Here is a 23,605-nt window from a genome sequence, read left to right as displayed (position 1 = left end):
CACACATGCAAAGTTTTAACAAGAGCTGCCATTGTAGCACTTCAGAGGTGAGCAGGGAGGTGCTACCCTGCAGGAATTGAAATTCTGTTCTGATTACCTGACCTGCTTTAACAACTTCATCCTGAATTACCAAGCATTATAATAATAAAATGAAGACAATTAGCAGTCTAACTTAAATTGGCAAATAGAACAACTCTCCCTCTTCCCCAAGAAAATTATGATAAAGGAGAGTAGGCGAGTAGCAGGTTCTGGATATTTCCACCATTTACAGCTTTGAGTTAGAGCAGTACAAGGTTCCTTCTGCTATGATTCAGTTAACTGGTAAGGGGCAGAAGTGTCCTCTAGGGAAGGACACAACTGAGAATGATGCTGCTTCCCAGTCCTTTGTTGGTTTATGTGGAAGATCTTACAACATCAACATCTTTGCATTTTAGATTTTAATTCCTTTTTAAATAATGAGGGTCAGCCTTTCTGTCTGTAATCTAACCAGAAAGAGGGTCTCTAACAAGAAGAAAAGTATAGATTATTTTTAGTCAAAAAAGCAGTCCGTGTTACAGCACATCACTGCCTAACGTGGTCATGTTTACCAAAAAAAAAGAAATTTCAGAAAAGAAAAACTGGTTTCAAAAAGGGCTGGATGTATTCAAGAAATACCTTGCTGCAGTCTGCTGCATTCTTTTGTGCAACTAAGTAGGAACACGGTCATAGAGTCTGTTACTTGCAAATGTGTGCCCCTGTGTGTGTTCATGTAAGTACAAAGCTTTATTGCAGATTTTATGGAAACCTAGTATTTTAATCACTTCAACTACCTAATGTTTTCATAGGCATTCCTAAAGCAAGGTTCAAATGCTGAAGAACAGCTTAAATTAACTTTTGCTACAAAACTGGTTAAAATTATCAAAATGAAGGACTAAAAAAAGCAACTTAAAATAAGACACTGACCTCCCATTTATTCCAGTAGTTTGGGGAAAAAAAATTAGAAAATACCTCACATTTGAGTCTAGCTGCTGTTTGTGCAGTGATGACTGGATATTGGTCTACAATTCATGCTTGATGGAAATGCTGGTAAGGGATCAAAACCTCCTTCCTCACGAAATTGCCACCAGCATTCCACTGCTTTAACTTGTGGAAACCTTTGGGGTCTAAATGCAACCGCCCAGACCAGTTCAACCTCAGCATCTGTTATAGCTGGATAAGTCTTTGGTCCCTCCTTTCATCTTCTGTTAAAGAAACAGAAAACCTTGCAGCTCTTTAGCTAAGAAGAATTGCTGGAAATTGAGAATTGATTGTAGGCACAATTCTATCTGCCACTTTTGTATTCTGCTATAACAAGCAGCAGCTTTTCATGTACATTTCCACATCACTCTTATTAGTATTACCTCTTAGCAGTGTTTTGTTACCAAAATTGCTGTTAAAGTCAGTAACAAAAGCATTAATTGACTTATATCACTGCAGTAGCTTAGCAGAAGTGAGTGAATATATGCTAGAGAAAAAAAGTGTAGGCCCCTGAACTACTCTAACAGTAAAAATGTCCTTCCTATGTTAAACACTGTATACTGAAACCTTGCACAGACTTGCTGCACCAAAATCAAGTTCTTACTGCTGTACTTAAACAGATTTAAAAGTACTATGCAAGACTCAACTGTGTAAAATCTACTTCTTAACAAGGTTTCTACCCACAGCCTTTAAGCCACCTCAAATGTCTAATGAGATTCTATATTCTGTAAAATTGCCCATTAATATTTTCTTTCCTATTCTGTCCACACATTAACTTGATTTAAAATTAACCTTGGATTCATTCTTGAAACTGGAGGTTGTTTGTTGAGCTGTTTTTACTTTTTTTTTCTCTGAACTTGCATCAAGGTTTCTTTAACACTTCCCCTCCAACCCCACCCCCCACCTCAGTTCATGAACAAAGTTTGCTTAGTTGCAGCTTACGTTTGATATGGACTTGACACCACAGTACCGTATGTTCATATGAACATCTGATAACCTGTGAAACAGAAATCACATCTCCCAGTTTGTAAAGCATTAGCTACCTTCTCTCATAGTTGCAGAGACTAAATATATCACTTGCTTAAAAAAAGGAAAAGTTAAAATCCCTTTATTATCCTCATCTGTCCCTCCAGATCTATCTGAAGCCAAGTATTGGGGGTCTACATGTGCTAGCCCTCTTTGTGTACAAGCTCAAAAGCCTCTTCTCTTCCCCTCTGGCCCCCAGAAGAAACATGCACTTCAAGCTGTGAGCTAGGCCAGGCCAGTGTATTTGAGGTTCTGCTACAGAATAAACAGTTGTATCTTGCTCCTGTGAGAGTGAGAGCTTCAGGAGGCACTTCCAGTGCAGATCCTCTATAGTCACAATGAGCTTCTCCCTTTGGGCACACAAATGACACCAGGGTGCAAAGCTGATCACCTGTGAGAGCCGTTTGAGAAGTGTGAGACACAAAGAATAAATAATCCATTGCATCCTGTATTGTTTTAGAGAGGGAGGGATTGTCCTACTCCTCTCTTCCATGCAAGTGCTCAAGCTCTGTGTCTGTTGGAGGCAGGGGCTGCAGTGCTGATGGCAAAGGGCAAAGATGGCCAGGGCACAAGACAGCTGAAAAGGCTCAGAGGAAGGACTAATTATTTTATATTTTCATGACATGCATTTTGTTTTCAGCAAACTACCTTGTGCAATACAAACCTATCATCTAGGGATGCACACCCTGCTTCTGCAAAGTCTGTGAATTGCTAAGTAATGGACAAATGACTCTTACTGTAGAAAACTCATCCAAAAGGGTAAGCAGAGTTTTTTTTTTCCCCTCAATAGCATCTTGCTTGGTTAATTCCCATGGGCACCCTCCAAACAAGCACTGAGAGAAAAATGAATGTGGCCAAGTCTTTCTGAGAACACCAACAGTGTAATGCAGTGTAAAAGGGACTAATTGCCCAGGAGAAAGGGCAAAGCCTGATTTGCTGCTTTCAGCAGGCCTGAAAGAGATTTTGAAATATTTTCCTTCTATATGCATAGTTAATTAAGGCCAGCTGAAATGTCAAAAATATAAGAGTATAAACCAGAAGTAAAACATTTTCAGGTGACCTTTGAAAGTGAATTACAAGATAAGACCTTATCACTAGATTCTACTTTGATAACTGCCTTAATCAATGAGGGAATAATTTTTTCTTCTCAACTTTGCCATGAAATATGAATAGAGGCCATAGAAAAATTTCTTTGAATTATTATTATTACTACTACTTATTCTCCTTGAAGAATTATGGCTCATTGTTGTATCATGGCTAAACCTTGATTCATGTTTTTGAAAAGAAACAGCAACTTTAAAAGCCATGAAAAATCACTTGTACTTAATTACTTCCATGATCTGTTAGGTTATAAACACTGCTTCTAAAGGGAGAACTTTTTTACCAAATACAGGCCATGCATGTGGGCAGAATGGATGCTACAAAAAGGGTAGGAGTTCAGTACCTTTGTACAAGACTCTGTTTTAACAGAGTAGTCAAGAGGAATGACTAATCCGTTAGTCCTTATAGTTACAAAACACATCAAACTAGCATTGGGAGAGAAATGCTTTCATCTTTCAGGAAACAGCTCAATATTTCAACATGGTCTCTCTAAACATGAATTTGCTTTTTAAATTGTGTATCAATTTAAAAAAAAAAAAATCAGTAACCACAAACAAGTTAGCTCTGCTATTCCAGAGTCAACTATGTCAACACAGTTGTTCCTGAAAACTACACTGCTCCTTCCACCACTGACCATTTACATGACATCTCTTCTTGTCAAAAAGTTGAGCAGTTTGAAAGTACTACTATGCAAAATAAGACATGTATCTTTTGGGGGTTTTTTAACCAATGTAATCAGCTTAAATGCTATGGACTGGTGGTGAAAAAAGACCTTGTTCCTCAAGTGTTAATTTAATTTTCATGAATTCACCTAATTATTCAACTTTGCACCCTGATAACATTTGCTATTTTCAAATCCATTTCCTTCACTTGTTTACTGCATGTGTAATATCTTTTCTTGTTCAAAGCAGTCTGTTAGAGTCTGGGGTTAACCAACTTGGAACTCTTGTAGCAGGAACTCAAAATTGAGTGATGTAAGCAAGAAATAGAAATGCCAGAGCCACCGAAGAGAAGACATGCTGCATTGCTTACTTAAAGCCCCATCCTGTCCCCCCAAGGACAATAGCTGCTACCAGGATGGCACCAGCGATGGAGCCTATTATAAGATTGGTGGCACTAGGACCTGTGGTAAAGGATTAGGGTAAGACAGACATAAGAACCAACAACTTCATTCACATTATGTGAAGCATCTGAAGGGTAGTCAAACAATTCAGGGAATATGGACAGCACACAAGGTGACACCTCTAGACAGTCTCAACAAGCCCAACTTAACTTACTTTTCTTTAACAATACGAACAAACAAAGCTGTGGGTCTCTGCATTGTGCTATGCTGACTTCTACCATAGATAAAAACCTAGTATTAGACAGTGAATTCCATTGTAACTTACTCCATTATCTGCTTCATGAACACTCAGCTGAGAACACCAAGAGAGCTGTGAATAATTCCTTAACTTAGAGGGGAAAAGTATGAATGCTGTATGTTTTAAGACTACAGAAAATGAGAGAGAAATAAAAAATCAAAAAGCCCTCTCTTTTTTCATAGAGCTCCTGAAAGGTGTAGATATTTTAATATGAGTTGAGAGCATCTAGCACCACTTACTCTGAATCCAGACACCCTACAAGTTACATCAATGCTAAATTTACAATTGTTTGACAAAAGCAAAGGATTATATAATAGGGAACGAAAGTTGAAATAAAAGTTTATTTCCACTAAGCTTTCCAAACATCAAAGCACCTCTTCATCATCCTCAAGAAGCTATGAACAACAAAGTGGGGAAGGGTGGAGCAGAAAAAAGAGCAACAAAAAGAAGCAGCACAAAATACGTTCGTGCAATTTTCTGAAGAGGGCAAGAGAACACCTAAATAACATACTAAAAATTGACCCTTAAGTGCTCTGTTTACACAGGACAGAGGAAAACTGACAACAGGCTTGAGTAACATTTGCTCTGTACAAAAACTTCCTATTGCAGTCTTTGATGTAAAACCTTACAAAATGAAAGCAACTCAACAGTTCTGCAGCATGTCACACACTTTTTGTTTAACCATTTACATATTCAGCAATAGCCTTCAAAAACAGCTCTTACTGTTCCACTCTCCCCAAACCAACATTTCTACACAGCAATTGAAATGTTCCTAATTAATCGTTCTGAGCTGAGTTTGGAAAACTGTCACACAGCTAATACAAGGAAGAAAGAGGAGCAGCCAGAGAGCAGCAAAGAAAGAGCAAGGGCAGCTGCAACAACTGAAAGTTTTAAGCTGTTCGGTCGATACTACAAAACCTCCTGCCCAAGCCCACACACTGCAATAAACACTTGCCCTAAGTTTTAAAATTTACTGCAGCCACCTAACTTTATTGCCTCCAGTACATGTTTCTCACCTTAGTGCTTCTGGAGATTCTGATTAGCTATAAGGAAACCAAGTTTGGAAAATTGCTTCCTGCAGTTCCTACACAAAGAGTATTCAGGAATATGAATAAAATAGTTGGACTGAAGAAAAATATAATGAACTTTATAGGTGAGCAGTGCACAAATTTGACAACAAAAATCAAAAGGTAATTCTGCACAATTTGGAAGAAGGTATCTTATTTGGACTTACCTTTAAGTCACACCTGGCTCAAATGAACAGGCTTGAGCACAGTGGAGGGCAAGTGCCATCCTGCAGGCATTGTTGTTCCAATTAAGGCTTGCTTGTAACAGCAGCCTAATGAGCCACCATATCTGACTGAGATCTACTGTTTGCTCTGGATTTCATCAAATGATCTCACAGAACAAAAGACTGAAAACACAGCAAGTGATTTATCTGTAATAAATTTGCCTTGAAAATATAAAATAAATAAGCCTTGAAAAATTCTAAAGCCAATTTCTTCCTAGCTATAGAATGCCATCTTCTCACAAAAGAGGTGCAATGATTAATTGATAGTAACATAGCCATAAATTAGATAAAGATGTGCCAAATCAACTTTTACATCCCTCTTCTCACGATGTTCCCTGGTTGTTAAATGCCCAGGGATGTGTATCCATTTCATAGAGCACACCTAATCACCAAACACCAGTTTATTCTTTAAATAAAGAAAATCAGTATTGGTTTTATTTACTATAAATATTAAATAATTCAATCAATTTAAACAGAAGATACAATACTAAACAATCAGGCTCAGGTAATAGAGAAGTATAAATATAGAAAAAAATCAAGCCTGCAATAGGTAATACGACTAAACAGCAACCATTTATTTATGAGACTGGAGTACTCCAAGTGTTGAATCCCAGTTTCAACATACAGAGATCTAAGAGGATCACTGATGAGTCATACCTTACTGTAAGGATCTATGCCTTATGTTTTATTAAGCATTACCAAATAAATTGTATTATTAATAAACCAGAATTTTGCTACCAGTAAAAGGACGTTTACGAAGAAAAATAAAAATCCTTATGTTTCAGCTCAATAAACCTCTCCAGTCACTGAATTCAGATGCTTGACAAACCAGAAGTAAGAGGAAGGTCTTAATAACCACCACACTGTGGGATCATTTTCCATCCAGACTATCACGAGAGGCAACACTTTGGTACGTCGCTCTTTCCACCACACTACTGCTATAACTTGCAGACAGAGATTTATCAGGAGGAATCTCCTGCAGATAACTGCCTGGCACACCTCCTTTTCCTGCAAGGACACTGCTCTGGCATGGCTATTGTTCCATCCCTGGTCATCTTTTAGGACTCTGATACAAATCCTACTGAAGGTGTTAAATCACAACACACCTGAAACTTCAGCAGACTTCAGACTATTCCCAAAATCTTCATCATCCAATAGATTCTACAAGAACGAACACACACCATTTGAAACTCTGCCAGTATTAGAAAAGGCAAGTTTACTGCAGACTGTCCTGCAGGTAACAATAACTGGTGATCTGATGTCTTTTCTTGCCTGTTGCTTTGCCAGCCAAATCCTCTGGTTTAGGTTATCAAAGCTAAGTATCCATTTTGGTATGAAATCTGAAAAAAAAACTACTGCACTATTTTGTCCCACATGACTCCTGAAATAAGTTCATAAATCATTAAGTAATTAAAGTTATTTCAGCACTTTGAACATGCACTTACAATTTGGAAGTGAAGTGGTGAGGAAGCAGAAGGATAGGTCCTGGCATCAGGCTATGATGCTCACACCCTCCCCTGCAGCTGGTAATGGCCAGCCAGGCATTAGGAACACAGAGGGAATTTGCAGTCCCTGCATGCTTTCTATAAACCAACAAAAAGTAGCAGTGGCTTGCCTTGAATGCACATTTGTATCTGAAGAAACCAGAGGACAGAGAAATATTGATGAGATGCAGGAAAAAAGAATGAATAGAAACAAAAAGAATGAATCAGGAAGTGAGCGATAAAAGCAAAGGAGAGATGAAGAAAAGCTGGCATTGGTATAGAAGGATACAGGAGCAAGAACAAATGGTCAGGGACACTGGTCAGAGCTGAGTGGCTTGAGACAGCAGGTCTCAGGACAGCAGGAAGAGACAAACAGAAGAGAACAAGGCAGAATGTAAGCAAAAGGCAAGTGGTCCTCAACTTGTAGATAAATTTTCTACTCCGGAATCTGTCCCCCAAACCTCTACAACTTTCAGAGTCTTCAGTGTTAGCAAACAGTTGTAAAAGCTACCAGTAAAACACAGATCTGATCTTTCTCAAGGAAATGACCTATTACCTTCTTTCTTCTATTTGTTTTCTAATAATTGTCCTCTGTGAAGACAAAGGTCTCTACTCTTCTGAGAATCTTGGATCACTTTCATGCACAGACAGGTCCCTAGGGCTGCAGACTCAGACGCATGGAGCGCTGCCTCACTGGACTAGAGCTGTGTGTGAACGCCTTCGCACTCAGCCTGACTGGAAATCACAGACTCTCCTGCTAATGAGTCCCCCCTTCAGAGGGGTGCCACTGTCACATGCCAGATGTCATATATAGTACTAGAAACATGGAGAAGTTGGAACTCTCAGAGCAGCAAAACAGCAGTCATAACATCTGTAGTGTGCACAGTGAATGCAGAATGAAGACAGCTTTTACATGGGCCTTTTTATGTATATATATACATGAACACAAATTTATATAAATCAGAGCCATTGTTAAAATTGAGGTACTGGGATAACACTTAGGATTACCATTTTCTAGAACTATGAAAAGACAAAAATTGCTCATACATATTCTTTATACATGAATACTACACTCCAGCACTGTGCTACCTTTGGGTAACAGAATCCTAGCAACAGAACCTTCAGCAGCTTTACAGTAAAACTACCTGTCTGTATGACTATCACCAGCTTTCATCTGCCTACCTTGATCATTAGACTGAAAGCCCTGCATGTAATAGAACAGTTCACATTACTCAGTCTATTTTGCAAAAGAATCAAGAAATCCCTTTTTTTTCCTCCTTTTCAATTTTTTCTTTTTTTTGGTAATTTGGTGTAATGGAAACATTTAGTTTTTTTCCTCCTTTTCATTTTTTTTTTTTTTTTTGTAATTTGGTGTAATGGAAACATTTAAACATTTAATTTTATGGTGACAATGTAAAAATTCACAAACTTATTTTTTTATGCCCCACATTATCCCAGACAGGAGAAGGTTTAACACTGCATGAGCAAATCACACGACACAGACACAGTCAAATCACACGACAAATACGGTCACCACAGGACAAAGCTAAGGGGAACACAGAGGGCTCAGGTGCATACGGTTACCTCACACACTAAGGCACCAGACAGAGAACTCAAACTGAGAAAAGTGCTTACTCTATTCCCCACCCTGTGCCTCCAAAAATCACCCCCAAGGCCAGAATGGTCCCTGCCACTGCACCTATTAGCCTGTTAGCGGCCATGCTCACTGTGTGGAGGGAAAAGGGAAGAATTTTTCAGGAAATCATCACATATATGTCTGAAATGAAAACATGAAATAATTCCTCAAAGGAATACTTTACAATCCACTGTTGGATAAACAATTCAAATCTCCTCACAAACCTTTGTTTACCAAATAGCGTAGCTTTAAAAATTCTGAAATGAGCTCTATTTGGTTTTCTTTGAATGCTTGCAAACATTTAAGTAAGAAGTTTTCCTGTAAATTCCTTTCAGCTTGTGCTTCTATTATTTACTCTAAAAGGGAACTTATTTAAAACAGCCAAAATATAAATAAATTGCCAATAAACAAACTTTCTTTTTGATTACCAGAAACTTACTGTATCCATAATATAATTAAGAAAATGAAAACTGTTTGGAAACAATTCCACCTCAGAAAAAAACAAAACCCCCCAACTTTTAAAGTAATTCCTTTACTAATTAATAATATTTTTCTTTGTTACTGCATTTATCAATAGGACTCTCTATCTATATGACCTAAAGCAGGTAATACCTTTTAAAAGCAAAAACCTACCCTAGAAACATGCTTCAGGTAGAAATTTTGATATGTTCAGATAGTCTCTCAAGACACTGAGGCCTTACTTTTAATCCTTAAGGGAACACTTTTCAGGAAAAAATTCTGTACATCTCCTATGTTAGAGATTACAAGTTTGATAGGTTCATGGAGCCACAACGGACCACAAGCAAAGAGCTGAATTCCCTGTCAAATGGGAACTTAGGGACAAAGTTCCTATTTTATGGACTCCATGCTGAGTGAAGTGTGTTTTAAAATATTTTGGGGGTTTTTATCCTGTTTCATAACTATACACACACAAACACACACACACACTTGAGACATAAGTTCTATATTTAAATAAACAAACAGTACTCTGCTAGTCAAATAAAGGCCTAATTCTGCAAATTAAATTGCAGAGAAGAATCTCATGTGTATATGGAGTCCCACTGATTTAAAAACTGCTAACCCACACTCTAAACTGAGTTTCTGCAGTAACCAAAAACTAACAGCAAGAACTCTTTGTCTTCCCCAAACTGCTAAATGCTGTGTACATCTGCTAGTACAGGATACAGTAGGTTGCTGAGTTTAGAGTAATTAAAGAGTCATGTATTAATAGCAACATAATTAAGGACCACATATTTTTTTATCCTGAAGTAGAGAATGGAGCCAAAAAGCAATTGATGGATGATGGAAAAGTCTGAAAAGTGTAGCAGAATAGCAGTCAATTGTCACTTATCACAACAATACATTAAAAAATAGCAACACTCCCTAACTATACATGTTCTAATTGTAGCAAGAAAAATGCTTGGAGTTTTGGTGCGAAAAAGATTAAGCCTATTAGATGAATTTTCACATCATGAGTGTTTCACTTCATTCAACCTTATGGCTAAGGAAAAACAACTATTTTGGTTTCTGTCTTAGACTTGTAAATTGGCATATGACATAGGGAGTAAAAAAGGATAAAAACTTAATGGAAGCTACTCTTGCGTATGCTGAGTCATTACAACAAAGCAAAGTACTGCTGTACTCTTCTGAAATCTCACAAAGGAATTCCTCTATAAGCACACAGAAAGAGATCATAGTGTTCAGTCTCTTAAATTCATTTCTAGGTGATTCAACATCAATAAATTACTGTAACACTGTAAGAAAAATAATCCATCTTTTGAGATCATTGAGCCACCTTGAACAAAAGCACAGTCTGCCATTTTGCAGAGGACTCCACTGAAAAATGCAGTCTAAACTTTGCCTCTACCTGCTGGCAGAATTCCATGCACATACTATCCATTTAAGGCTTTTTCCCGCAATAATTCAACATTGATGTATTAATTTTCACTAGGGTATCTCCATTCTGAACTAGATGAGGCAATCTGACTTACAGTAATTTATCAAAAATAAGTGTACCTTCTGTGTTACCCTTCCTATAGACCTTTTCACAGAGGAGGGAATACTTTCTTACCTACCAGATTTAGAAATGAACAAAGTAAAATTCATATGCTCTCAGTCACAGCTGTAAATCCTGCTCTCCTCATCCACACACACAGAACTGAACAGCTCTGCAGTGTTAGTCTGTGGATAGATAGAATGTAAGAGAATACAGTAGTGAAGGTAATCTCACCCCTAAGGAGTTACAGCTGTGCTAATTATCAAGCATTAGGAACAGGCCTGCCCTTAACAGGTCACAGCTGGATCCAATTAGAATGGGTATTGTAAAAGAGCAGGTTGGCTGGTCAAGAAGGTTGGATGGAGGTTGCTGGCTGTGCGGAGAAGAAGGAGTCAGTGCTGTGAGGAGCTGCCCATGAGAAATCACCAAGAAGGTATGAAACCTTTGCAACGAGATGGCACCATTGATAGTTATTTTTTTTTTAAGACTCTCTAAGCAGCATTGCACTGTCAGGAAGGTTTTTAGAGGAAATGGAATGATAAGTGGCTTGTAAGGCAGGGTACAAACCAGGCAGCTCTACACTGAGCAATGCTGGGAACTGGGAGTCCAGGAAGCGCCTGTACAGATTTCCTATACAAATCTGGACTGGTCTACAGAGCCTCCTTCACAACAGTAACTTGTTTCAAGATGATCTCTTCAAACACTTCTTGGCAAAGGTCTACTGGAACCATTCTGCCAAGGGGTAACACAAAAAGGCACACAAGACAGATAGAGCCATTCCAGAGGGATATTCCAAAATCCTGTCCTTCCTTGACACCTTGGTACTTTCAGAGTAATCAATTACAGTCTGAGTCCTCAGGACCAGGTTTTTGAACAACTTTTATCTTTTCTCCATCTACCTTGCAAATGGAGCAGAAGAACCTGGAACTGGGGACTTTGTAAATGCGTAAGACTGAATAAATATAGTCTGATATTGAACAGTGCCCTGATGACAGGAAAGACATTAAAAAAAACCAAAACTGGACAGTACAAGTCCAAAGATATCCAAAGATATTCTTTGGCAGAGGAGTCGGAGAGAAACTCAAATACTTTCCTTCCTCTTTGAAAAAACTTTTGGATTATTTCCTCAATACCTCCTCCTTGTATTTGTACTTCATATATAGTTGAAATACATACCACGTACATAAGAGCAAGCACCAGTGATTGTAAGAATAATTTATCAAAAATCTTAATATTTTTATTCTTTCATTGCAATACAATTTCAAGGAATCTGATTTTACCAGGAACATTCCACTTTTCCCTTTTTTATACCACAATTCTCTGAATTAGTTGACTAAGAAAACTGAAAATCTCTAGTAAAATATAAATATTCAATTATCATATAAAAAAATAAGAGCTACACTAAGTCAGATTCCAATCACAACAAAAATTACCATTAAAAAATAGAGAATAAGGGACAAAGGAAAAAACATTACCTGTTGAAATCTTCCCCAAATTTAAGTTAGAAAAGTAAAAGTTTTATCAATTTTCAAAGTAGAAAAACCTATTTCCTCTACATGAAGCAGAATTTTACTGTCTGGGTCTAAACGCAGCTGTACAATATTATTTGCTTTTTATATGCTAATTCTGCTACCATGTATCAATAGAAAAACATCATAAATACTTAACATAAAAACTGAAACAAAACACAAACCCTTGGGTCCTTCATCCTTCTTGCCACCAGTATCCCTGACAGGGTCATCAATGCTGCAGTCTGTCCCAGCCCAGGAGAAATTACAAATGCAAGTGGCTTCATTGCTACAAACCTAGCAAAAAAAAAAAAAGAAAAAGTGACAGCACTTAATTTCTAACTACATTTTATTAACATATCACACTGCATTTATTTAATATGCAATTAGACATTTAATACATGGTATAAAACTTGCCTATTTGTATATTGTAACAATAACATTGAATGTTTGGAATGACACAACACTCCTGGAAGTTTGCCTCAACCCTCCTAATCTCAACCCCTCTCACATGCTGGGAGAAGCAGAACTGGTTCTATCATCACTGGCACACACCTGCACAGGCTGTGAAACATGACAGCAATTAGCTAGATTAGTTAGATCTTCACCAGCTATCTGGACTTTGAGCCTGGATGCCCAGAAGGGATACAAACATTTGCCTTTGAAAGGTTCAGGATATGGTTACACTTTCCAACCTCTCGTTTACAGCTCGCACCCATGTAGAACAAAGTCGATTTATTTTCTTTGGTTTTGTCAGCATTTTTCCTAAGCAGCAATGAGGAATGCTTGCCTGGCTTCTAAAAGAGAGGGAACAGTTCTTCCTCAGTTTACATTTACCTGAATGACCTCTAAAAAAGAACTCAGCACTCTAAAATTTGAAGTATATTTCTTAGACACAGAAAAACCTATCCAGTGGACAAAACCTAAACCATCATATCAATACTAAGACTTTGTTAGTTATAAACTAACAAAGTTAGCTATAAACTTTCCATATGAAAAAGAACATGGAATGGTGCTGCTAGAAGAGGTTACTGTGGAAAAATGCATGACACAAGAAACAGACATAAAGGATGAAGTTTTTATTATAGGACTAGAAACGAAGTCAATCATTGGACAAACAGCTAATAATGTCTTTGGACACTGGAACATCACGTGAAAAAAATCCAGGAAACAGCCTACCAACAAATGATTCTAAGTAACACATGTGATTTTTTAATTCAACTTTTATAATGCTCTGCTTTTAAGAAGCACTCACTGGAGAACCTTACCTAAGAACTTGAAGATAAACACATTTTATGGCAGGTTTGATCAACTGAAATACCCTTTTAAAATTAGGAACTGTAATAATCCAAAACAGAACAGGTAAGATAGTTCACTCACCCTTCATGTCACTCTCAAAAAGTACCAAGATGATTTCTAATCTCCTAGATTCAAATTCTTACTTGCAAATTTTAAAATTTTTATATTCTTGATTTTGAACCTAACCTTCTACTTTGAAACACTCAATTTTATTTTCAAGCATAGACAACAAGAAGAAATAACCCCTTCTCGTACAGTCTAGCCCTTTAGGCAAGTATGTGTCTCACTGAATCCCACAGTGGAAAGGTTTTATTGGTATTTAAAACAGTGATCTGTTCATCAAAACAGACGTAACATCTTAGACAAATGAACTTGTAGGTAGAATAACAGAACATAATGTGCCTGAATGTAAATTGATACACCTTGGATCTGTTCAACAACTGTTTGGAACTGTTCAAGACCTCCCTCTCTGCTGAGGACCCACAGTTTGGAATTTTAATTATTTAAGCCATGGGCTATAAATCTATGAACACAAGACCAACTTCATAAAGGTGTTAGTGGGCAGGAAAAAGTTTAATTCAAGATGGCAAGTAGCTTGAAATGTGGGTAGTACATTACAGAAGTCCTTCCAATAACTAATGTCAAAGGTCTTTCTTGCTGCTTACAAACCCGACTCTTTGGATATAACTGCAGAACCAATTTGAGAAGTTTCCTTTCTAAATTTTTTTTATGCATCACAAAATGGCAGTCTTCCCCTGAATCCAACATTTGTAGTTTCACATCAAAAGGTCTCAGGAAGACTTTCAGATGTTAGGATCAGGTAGAGCAGAGAGAGCTGGGGAAGCTGTGCTGCTCACCCCCAGTACAGACTCACCCCATGACCAGAACAGACTTTTCCATTGGAACCAATGGGACAGCTGCTTATGTTCAAGGACTGAATTGGCAGGCACTTTTTGTCCAGACACATCATCTGAGGTCCACATGGAGCTCCATCCTCCACATAACCTAAATCCGTATCATCATCTAAAAGAACATGAGCACCACTAGGAGAAATAAGTTTTAAGACAGTATTAGTATTATGACTGGAATCCTTTGAAAATATTAAAAGCATGTTGGTGTAGACACTGAAAGCCCCACACCATTCTTTCATTCAGACAGACTGAACAAAACTGTAGAGTTTTTCTGTCTGTCCACAGCAAAGACAGTGTTCCAGTTGTCAAAATAAAAATAAGTCTAGATTAGAACTTAAATACTCAAGAAGGGCACCTCAGTCTTTGGGGATTTTTAAGTCTCTGACAGATAATTTTCCTCTTTTTTTTTTTTTTTTTTTCCCCCAAATGCTGTGAAATATTATTGCTTGAAAAAAAATACTAAAAAACTAACTTCCCATGTGATTTAAATAAAACCACAAGTGGAATAATGGAAGAATTAAGAACCACTGTTCACTCAGGAGCCAACTATGTAAGAGTGTTCTCAGGGTGACAAAAACTGCAATGTTGCCAATGTCTTCAAAATACAAACCCAGTATTGTGCACAGACCCAGCAGTGCAGCAGACTGAAAACTCATTTACCTGTTCTTTAAGTGAACTGTAGCTGAACATCTTACCCTGCCACAACTCTGCAGCTTCCTCCTTCTCAGCCCTCACTTCACTACAGCTGTGTCTTTGAGTATTTAACACTCAAAATCATTATATTTAAAATACAGGTCTTTGGCAATCACAGACTTTCTCCACCCCCAGAAAAACATAATGCTGAGCATTAAGTTCTGACTGATGTTCTGCTACTGGAACAGGGATCAAGCAGAAGATTCAGGAGTATAACCCCCATTTTACCCTCTTTAAATGTGGAATATCAGGCTTTTTATGGTTTGGGGATATTTTTTAATCAAAAGAAATACTCAGAATAATGATTTTGCTGCAATTACCTAAAATTCACAGACTCTCATATTTATGTCTCTCTTGATTCAATTAGGTTTGACAGAGATAAATCATGTTGGAATACTGCATTATCTTTTACCTGCAGTCCACTATGCGTCCTTGATGATAAAAAGAATTTGGGATAATTTCTCCTTGAACTTGACCAACTCGTGGAACTCGAGTGAGATTAGTACAGAGCAAAAAGCCACAGAAAACATCACTGGAAAATGAAAACAAAAATCAGAATATTACTGGAATAATATGAAGTAAACTTACAAAAAAAAGAGTCTGGCAATGGTGCTGCTGATCACAGTAATATATTACCATAAGCCATATGACAGACTTTCAGAATGCAAGCCTGGAAATAAAATATTATTTAAATGACAAAAGGCAGAAACAAGTCATCATTCATTCCAATGCACCAGTGAACGCTCACATGAGCACAGAATGTATCTGTGCTCTAAGAACAATCCAGAACAAGTAAGAGGAGCCAAACTGCACAAAGCTTTGTCAAGTTAGGCTGAATTGCTTTTCTCTCTCTCTGGCAGCTTACACACCATACGTTAATGTCATGTTTGAAATCTTCATTGCATTTTATTTCCCTTACAGGACAACAGAACCCTAACAAAAATTTTTAGTGTGAAGTTGTGTGTGCCCAAGTTTTGGTAAAGAATCTTCTTTTTTAATGTTATTTTATACATGCATATATTTAAATATATTTTATTATAATATATACAACATATCTTCTTTATCTTCAATAGAAGGACGTTAACTAACACTGATTGTCCTAAGTCACAGAAGCAGGTGAATGAATGCTGGAAATTGACTTTGTTAAAACTGAAAAGAACATAAATAGCCCTTCAGCCAGAGCACTGTCCTGCATCTCTCTACCAACAAAGAAAAGCTTTTACAGAAATGAGGGGTTTAATATACACATTAGAACACAACTAGCCTCATCTAAATTAAACAACTCCTTTTCTTATGATCCTATCTGAAAACTAATAATATTAAAAAAATCCACTATGCAAACATCAAATAGTCAAAGAAGGAAAATGCTATTCCAAAACTGAAATTTGTATGTACATAATTAAAAATTACAAAGCAGAAGTAAATCAGGAGAAATTTAAGTCTATCTACTAATGATCATTAACTTGAAAAGTAAATTTAATCAAACATTCATCTGGTAATGATCACATGGAAATGAATCAGGCCTTTTCTCTAAAAAATCCAAATGTCTAATGGTCCTCTCTGGTCAAAATAAAGATTGGAACAAACTTGAAACAGCATAATCTGGTGTCAGTCCCAGAGCAAGTGAACAGAATGTGTCTATTTGCAGCCTAATTTATCCCTGCCAAGGCTGAGGTATTTTTTTTGTTATGAACTTGTGACTTTTTGCTGTCTTGTCCCTCAGCTACTCTGAAATAATTGAAGTCACAGTATATTCTTCTGAAAATCTAGAATTATTTACAAGTCTATTGCTGAGTCACTTATAGATTTGTCAGAGTGCAAGTTTTTCAAGATGCAAATCTCATGACGGAAAAGAGATTCAAAATAAAGCAAAAGAAGCTGCAGAAACATGCATGAAAAAGTAGAAAAAGTAGAGCCATTACCAATCTATTTAAATTACAAATAATCTCTACCAAGCTGAACTTACTGTTTGCTGCACTGAATCCATCGGTCTCCATCCTTTCCACAGTTTCCTTTTGTTGTGCCTTCTGTATTAAGCTTTTCATAACAAAATTTGTCAGATCCTGAAGACTCTGTTGATGAAGGAAAAAGAAACATGTTTTTCACTAGCAACATGACAGCTTTGAAACCTGCATAATTTATTGCAGCCATTCTCTGTAATTTTTTTAATACAAAACATCAATTTAAATACACATGTATGTGCGCAGATGGTATTTTCCAGTGACTAAAAGGGAGAACACACTAAACTGAAATACCTACTGATACGTTCAAAATTTGCTCTGAACTTCTAAAAGTAGCCTCCATGGTGTCTGTATTGTATTCTGCATATGAAATTTATCTGTGGTAATTTTGTTTGCTTCATAACAGTTGCACGTAGATTTAATCTAGTTGTTTTTCATTGCTATTTTTCCTGATCTGCATTTCAGAAAATTTTATATAGGACATTTATGATAAGCATATGTTCTGACATCAACTCAATGTTGATTTTATTCTATTTTTCAGATGTTCACAGGAAACCAATCTTGAACAGAGTGTAATTTTTACTTATTTTTAGCAGTAAAATTCTGAACTAATAGGATTTAAAGCCATAATTATTTACTGATGAGCTCATTTGTTTTTTCTAAAAATTAATCTAAAAAAAGAAAATAGAAAAGCACAACAATTATATAGAGGAAGATAAAATACTAAGACAGAGTGGCCCCAGTGGCAGTTATGATTAGACAAAATGCACAAGAACACACTAAATGCCAGAGCACCGGACGTCCTGGTAATTCTCTGCTGAATTGTCTCCAAGTCCTTACACAGAACATTCAGCCCCCCTCTGCTGCAAGCAAAGCCCATTGCAATTGCAATTCTGTTTAACTCAACACTTCTGGACTTAAATCCATACTATGCATATTTAAGTTCACACCAATGTACTAACTTTCCTGACTTGGAGAATTGTATAGAAAGGAGAGGCAAGGTGGAGCAGCTTTGGCATGAACCACTGATGGGATAATGGAACTGGTGACTGTCATTAAAGAAAAGCCAAAAAATCCTCAACCCCCTCCCCCCAGCAGCATTTGCTGCCTGCCCTACCCAGATCTGCAGCCACATCATCGCTCTCACTGACACCACTCCCAGATGCAGAATTCCACTTGGCAAGCAAGCCATTTTCCCACTGCAGGCTACTCACTCTACTGATCAGAAAACTTCAGCTTGTAGTGACAAGAACAAAAAAAAACCCAAAAAAACACGAAAAATCCAAAGCAAAAGCAGGCATGAACTAGAAATAAAATACATTTAAGGAAGTTAAAGTCAACCTACTAGATCCCCAGATATATTTGCACTGATTATCTCTTGTCTTGCATTCACCATTATAGCAACGACCCTAAACAAAATACAACATGTTAGGAATGAGAACTGAAAACAACTTCATCTCCTTCCCCTCTCACAACAAATGTCTCATTTTCACCCTTCAGATGCATGTTGGGATGTAGGCTCCATGAATTTGGGTAGATCAAGTACACATTTTGGCCCAGATTCCCAAAGCCAGTTTGTGTCCAATACATACTGACATTTAAGCAGTTGGAAGGAACATCGTTGGAAAGAACTTAACATGGAGTGTAATAAAATATCTACATATTAAATGTAGAGATACCAAGTGGATTTCACTCTAAGTAGATATTATTACTATTCATAGAGTGCATAGAACACAAGCAACATTAATGTTTAAAGGATAAAATTTATGAAGAAATATGGAACACAGGATTTTTAAAAATCAATACCAAAACAAAACAAGAATGTGTATTTAGCTGATTTCTATTTGCTGATGTGCAGGGATTTTAAAACATTGCATACCTGATTAGAATCACAGGCATACCCATCTTGTTTATGAAGATTTGGTGGACACTGAAAAAAATTAAGAATATTTTTTGTCATGTGTACTGTAATAATACATCAGAGTATCACATATGGAATTTTCCTACTTTTAAGAAAATTGGACAACATGTAGAGGGGGTTGAAAACACAATTAGTGCAATAATCTTCATAGCTACAAATAGAAATGAAAAAATTAATATCTCGATCCATTTAATACAACGTTCAAATCTAACTTCCTGCATATTCCAAGAAGAAATTAAGGAGGTGAGACAAAATGAAAGCGAATGTGTTCAGTAAGAGGATATTTGGTAGCTAATACTGGGGCCACATTTGCTGCACTGCCACAACATGCATTTCAGTTCCACTACAACAGTGAGGGAGCACCGGGTCACAGCCTAGCAGGCTATTCCTTACACAGCTTCAGGGGGCTTAATGATCGTAATTGTTATGTTCCCTTGGCACTGGAAATTCTTTTGTACAAACAAATCGCTCGGTCTAGAAACCTCAGACTATTAAAGTTTTGGTATTAAACCATTCTTAAGGTTTTTCCTCATCTAAAAGGGACCTGTGAAAATTTGGAAAGAGAATGCTGCTGCACTGGACTGTGTTAGCCAGTACTCTGAGGGCAGCTTGAGAAAGCCCTTCTCTCTCTCGTTAAGAATGCTCCACCTACACAGTAAAAGATTTACATTAAAGTTTTGGCAATAGCTACTTGTCTATGTATTGATGTCTCAGATGATAAAATTAAAGGAAGTAATTGGTAATTTATTGGCAATTTTAACTACAGCCAATGCCCAAAGAGATTGTGATTTGTCCTGAATCTCATTTCTTCAAGTTATGAAGTTCTTATATAAACAGAATAAATATATAAACATTCAATATTGAAAAGGAGTATATGTCACCTAAAACATCAAAGTTGCTGTGAAAATGGAAAACATACAGGATGTTGACCATTTAAAAGAAATCAAATTCAAACAATATTCTGGTTGTTGTTTATTCCCATATTTTATATTAGCCATGTTTTCAGGACAATGCATTAGATCCTCAACTTTTAAAATTCTCATACATGTGCACACTCTTAGAAAACATAAGACACTTTATACAAGTCTTACAAGGAGCAGTTCAGGGATCTGGGGTTGTTTAGCCTGGACAAGAGGAGGTTCAGAGGGGACCTTCTCACCCTCTACAATTCCCTGAAAGGAGGTTATGGAGGTCATAGAGGTCAGCCTCTTCTGCTCAGGTAAGAAATGCCAGGATGAGAGGAAATGGCCTTAAGTTGTGCTGGATATTAGGAAAAATATTAGGTTTAGGCTGGATATTAGGAAAAACTTCTTCACAACAAGGGTTGTCAAGCATTGGAAAAGGCTGCCCAGAGACACAGGAAAATCTCCATCCCTAGAGGTATGTAAGAGACGTGTAGATGCAGCATTTAGGGACATGGTTTAGTGGTGCAGTTGGCAGTGCTGGGTTCATGGTTGCACTCAATCTAAAAGGTCTTTTCCAACCTGAATGATTCTATGTTTCTATATTCCTTTAGTTGTAATTTTTTACAATTATATTTTAAGCCATTTTATCTCATAAAATCTTAGTGTTATTACCTTTGAATACATTCACATTTGCAGTGTATTCTTATTATTTAAGTTATAGACCAGGCAAAGAGTAAAGAAGGATGCCTGACACAAATATTATACACAAAACCCCAAGACTTATAAAAACCAAATAAACCTAGAGAAGTAATCTTTTGAGTCCACTTAGATTATTGCTTTCATGAGTTTACAATAGTTTACACTCCATTATTACATCATCATTTTGGCCATATGACTGTGCAGTCTGTTAATACAATTTTCCTCTTAAATGAATACAAGAAAAAGACTGCAAACAAACATCAGCAGTGCAAGCAGAGAACATTTCTGCACACATACCTGTCCAGAATCCCCAGTGCAGAACTCTGCAATGTCACACTCGTTCACTGCGTATCGACAGTCATAACCTCGTGGGAAAAACTAGAAAATTAAAAACATAGTTCAGCACTGGGAATACATCTACATAAGCTGCTTCTACCTGAAACACACTCTGAACTTTAACAGGCTGTTTGTCTCCTTTTATTCCACAAACAGTCACTAACATGACTTGACTGCCATGGACAGCTGAAAAGAGCGACTGATATATGGCAGCAACACTCACAAGACACGACGTATTGCAGCAGGGTCCATCACTACAGTGAGCTCCATTAGAAAGAGAGCACTTCTTACAACAGTCTGCATAGCATTCCTGAGGAAAAAAATAAGCAAAAAGTGTAGTTTTCCATTTTAAACAAGTTTTTTTTCCTTCATAATCTTTCCAACATCCAATTATTATGTACCAGCGGACAAAAGATTCAGCTTAGCACTGAGCACTGATGATTTGAAATTATCAGCTGGAAGAAGCCTTTGCAGTACTCAAATACTAAATGGGAAACAGTGACATACAATGCTACAGCAACACAGGGATTCACACCTTCTGAGGCCTGCGCCAAATTTATGCTGCTTAGTTCAATAGTATTCAATGCAGAAAAAAACTCCCAACCTAATTACAAGTGCAATTATATTTAAATACTAGAACGAGAACTCAAATCTGGAGGGCAGATTTTTGCAAAAACATTATTGGACTATTTCTGCAATACAGAAGAAAACAAAAGTTACTTGTTCTGTCTGAAAACAGGCACCAATCTCCAAAGTATCAGTGAGGAGTCTCCCACTCCACATATGCTATTCAGGAAAAGCAAAGAGGTAAGCACTTGTCCAGTGCAACTGAGAAACTGCTGGGAAACAGCTGTATCTTGTCATTGGTGTAACAGGAACTGTTCAGAGGACACTGTCTTTGCATTCATTGTCATTTGAAAAAATGTTTTAACACAGGCTTTTAACAAAATTGTTTCCAAACAACAGGCAAAACAAATTCATTTCCATAACCTTTCCCCCCTCTCTTACCAGTCACTTAATTTATCTTAATAAATTTCATAAGAAAGAGTCATGGAGCAATTGATAACTCTACTTACCATTCGGAAACCACAATCACATTCTTCTCCTGCTTCTACAAATCCATTTCCACACTCAGTGGCTTCAAAGAGCTAAAAGAAAAAAGCCCCCATCCCAAAGTAAGAATAAAACTAGTGTTAAGTGACTTCCGTGTTACACACAACCCATTTCTGCAATGCTACACAAATGTGCTGTCTCAGACAATGCAGCTGCCATGCCATCAAAAACATGATAAATAGAGACACTACAATAACATTTAAGGGAATGACATTTGAACTTCATTCCTGTTCCATGGACTCCCAGTATTCTGTCAATTCCTTCAAGAAATCGGTCTACAATGTCATTCTTGGGATTTGCTCAGGTAACCACACTTGCTCATGCAATGAGCTACTGTCTGTTCCTGTGCAACGCTTGTGCATGAAAATAATAAATAGAAAGAAATGCTGCCAAAAGGAAGTCCTATGTGCCTTATTAGTAAGTTATACACAACCACATACAGAGACTACTAAACAGCTAATCCTAGAACCAGATACATACAATGCAGATAAATTCTGCAGCTCAGGATGATGCAGATTCTATAGTGGTTTCACACATTCTAATTTTGATTAAAGGTACTTTTCAGTCTTGTCACAGAAATAATTCTGTAAGCAGCTTGTCTGTTTTCAACATAATTCTGCTTTAAAATAATATAGGAATATCAGGCATCACCAATTTAATTGGAATATTAGCAGGAGAAAGACATCCACTACCACATGCTTGAAATGACAAGTTAGAAGTTACCAAGTTAAAATGTGAACAGATTAATCTAAGGGTGAAAGATGTGAGCAAACCTTTCGGCACGGGCTTAGTGGAAGTAAAGCTATGGAGAACCAGCAAGATATGAAACACTGTATATAATACAATACAAATTATATATATATAAACTTGTATGGAATTCTTCTTTGGTGGTTTTGGTTGGGGCAGGGGGGAATTATAATGCCTAGTAAAAAAGAAATACAACATTTCACTTTTGTTGTATTGACCACATAGTTAATCAACAGCACCTACAATTTTGGCTGTCAGAAGCAAAACAATAGTGAAGAAATATCCATATGTGCTCTTCTTCACCAGTAATGTTGACAGGATTAAATAAAGCATTCAATTTTTTTCCCCCCCTCTGTAAGCTTCTGTCTCTACTACACTTAGGTGCAAACAGCAAGATCTCTTACTCTGAAACTGAAATTCATTTCTCTATCAAACAAGAAAACTACAGAACACAAGCAGGCACACACAAATTTCCTATGGCAATCAGGAGCCATTTAATGTTCATATACATGTCAGAGCATAACTTAGGATATAATTTTAAAAATGGCATCATGGTGACTGCTTAACAACTCTGTTTTACTTACCAAAAGATTAAACACACAATTTTCTACCTTACCTCCT

At 37.1% G+C, this 23,605-nt stretch overlaps 1 protein-coding gene across 1 annotated transcript in view; it reads right to left on the bottom strand.

Annotated features, from left to right (window-relative positions):
- Positions 1-4,151: 4,151 nt before the first annotated feature.
- Positions 4,152-23,605, bottom strand: part of ADAM23 (ADAM metallopeptidase domain 23) — a 59,320-nt gene continuing 39,866 nt past the window's right edge. Inside the window, exons 16-25 of the mRNA XM_041473494.1 lie at positions 22,201-22,272; positions 21,348-21,434; positions 21,086-21,166; positions 19,143-19,193; positions 18,609-18,672; positions 17,269-17,374; positions 15,715-15,834; positions 14,573-14,741; positions 12,585-12,696; positions 4,152-4,246 (exon numbers count right to left, since the gene is read on the bottom strand). Of these exons, the coding sequence (XP_041329428.1) occupies positions 4,152-4,246; positions 12,585-12,696; positions 14,573-14,741; positions 15,715-15,834; positions 17,269-17,374; positions 18,609-18,672; positions 19,143-19,193; positions 21,086-21,166; positions 21,348-21,434; positions 22,201-22,272 (957 nt within the window). The remainder of the gene's footprint in view (positions 4,247-12,584; positions 12,697-14,572; positions 14,742-15,714; positions 15,835-17,268; positions 17,375-18,608; positions 18,673-19,142; positions 19,194-21,085; positions 21,167-21,347; positions 21,435-22,200; positions 22,273-23,605) is intronic.

Source organism: Pyrgilauda ruficollis, unplaced genomic scaffold (genome assembly GCF_017590135.1).
Source record: "Pyrgilauda ruficollis isolate IOZ18807 unplaced genomic scaffold, ASM1759013v1 scaffold3, whole genome shotgun sequence".
Taxonomy (NCBI): Eukaryota; Metazoa; Chordata; class Aves; order Passeriformes; family Passeridae; genus Pyrgilauda; species Pyrgilauda ruficollis.
The sequence above is the reverse complement of the archived record's forward strand: the minus strand, read 5'-3'. Positions and strand labels throughout refer to the sequence as shown.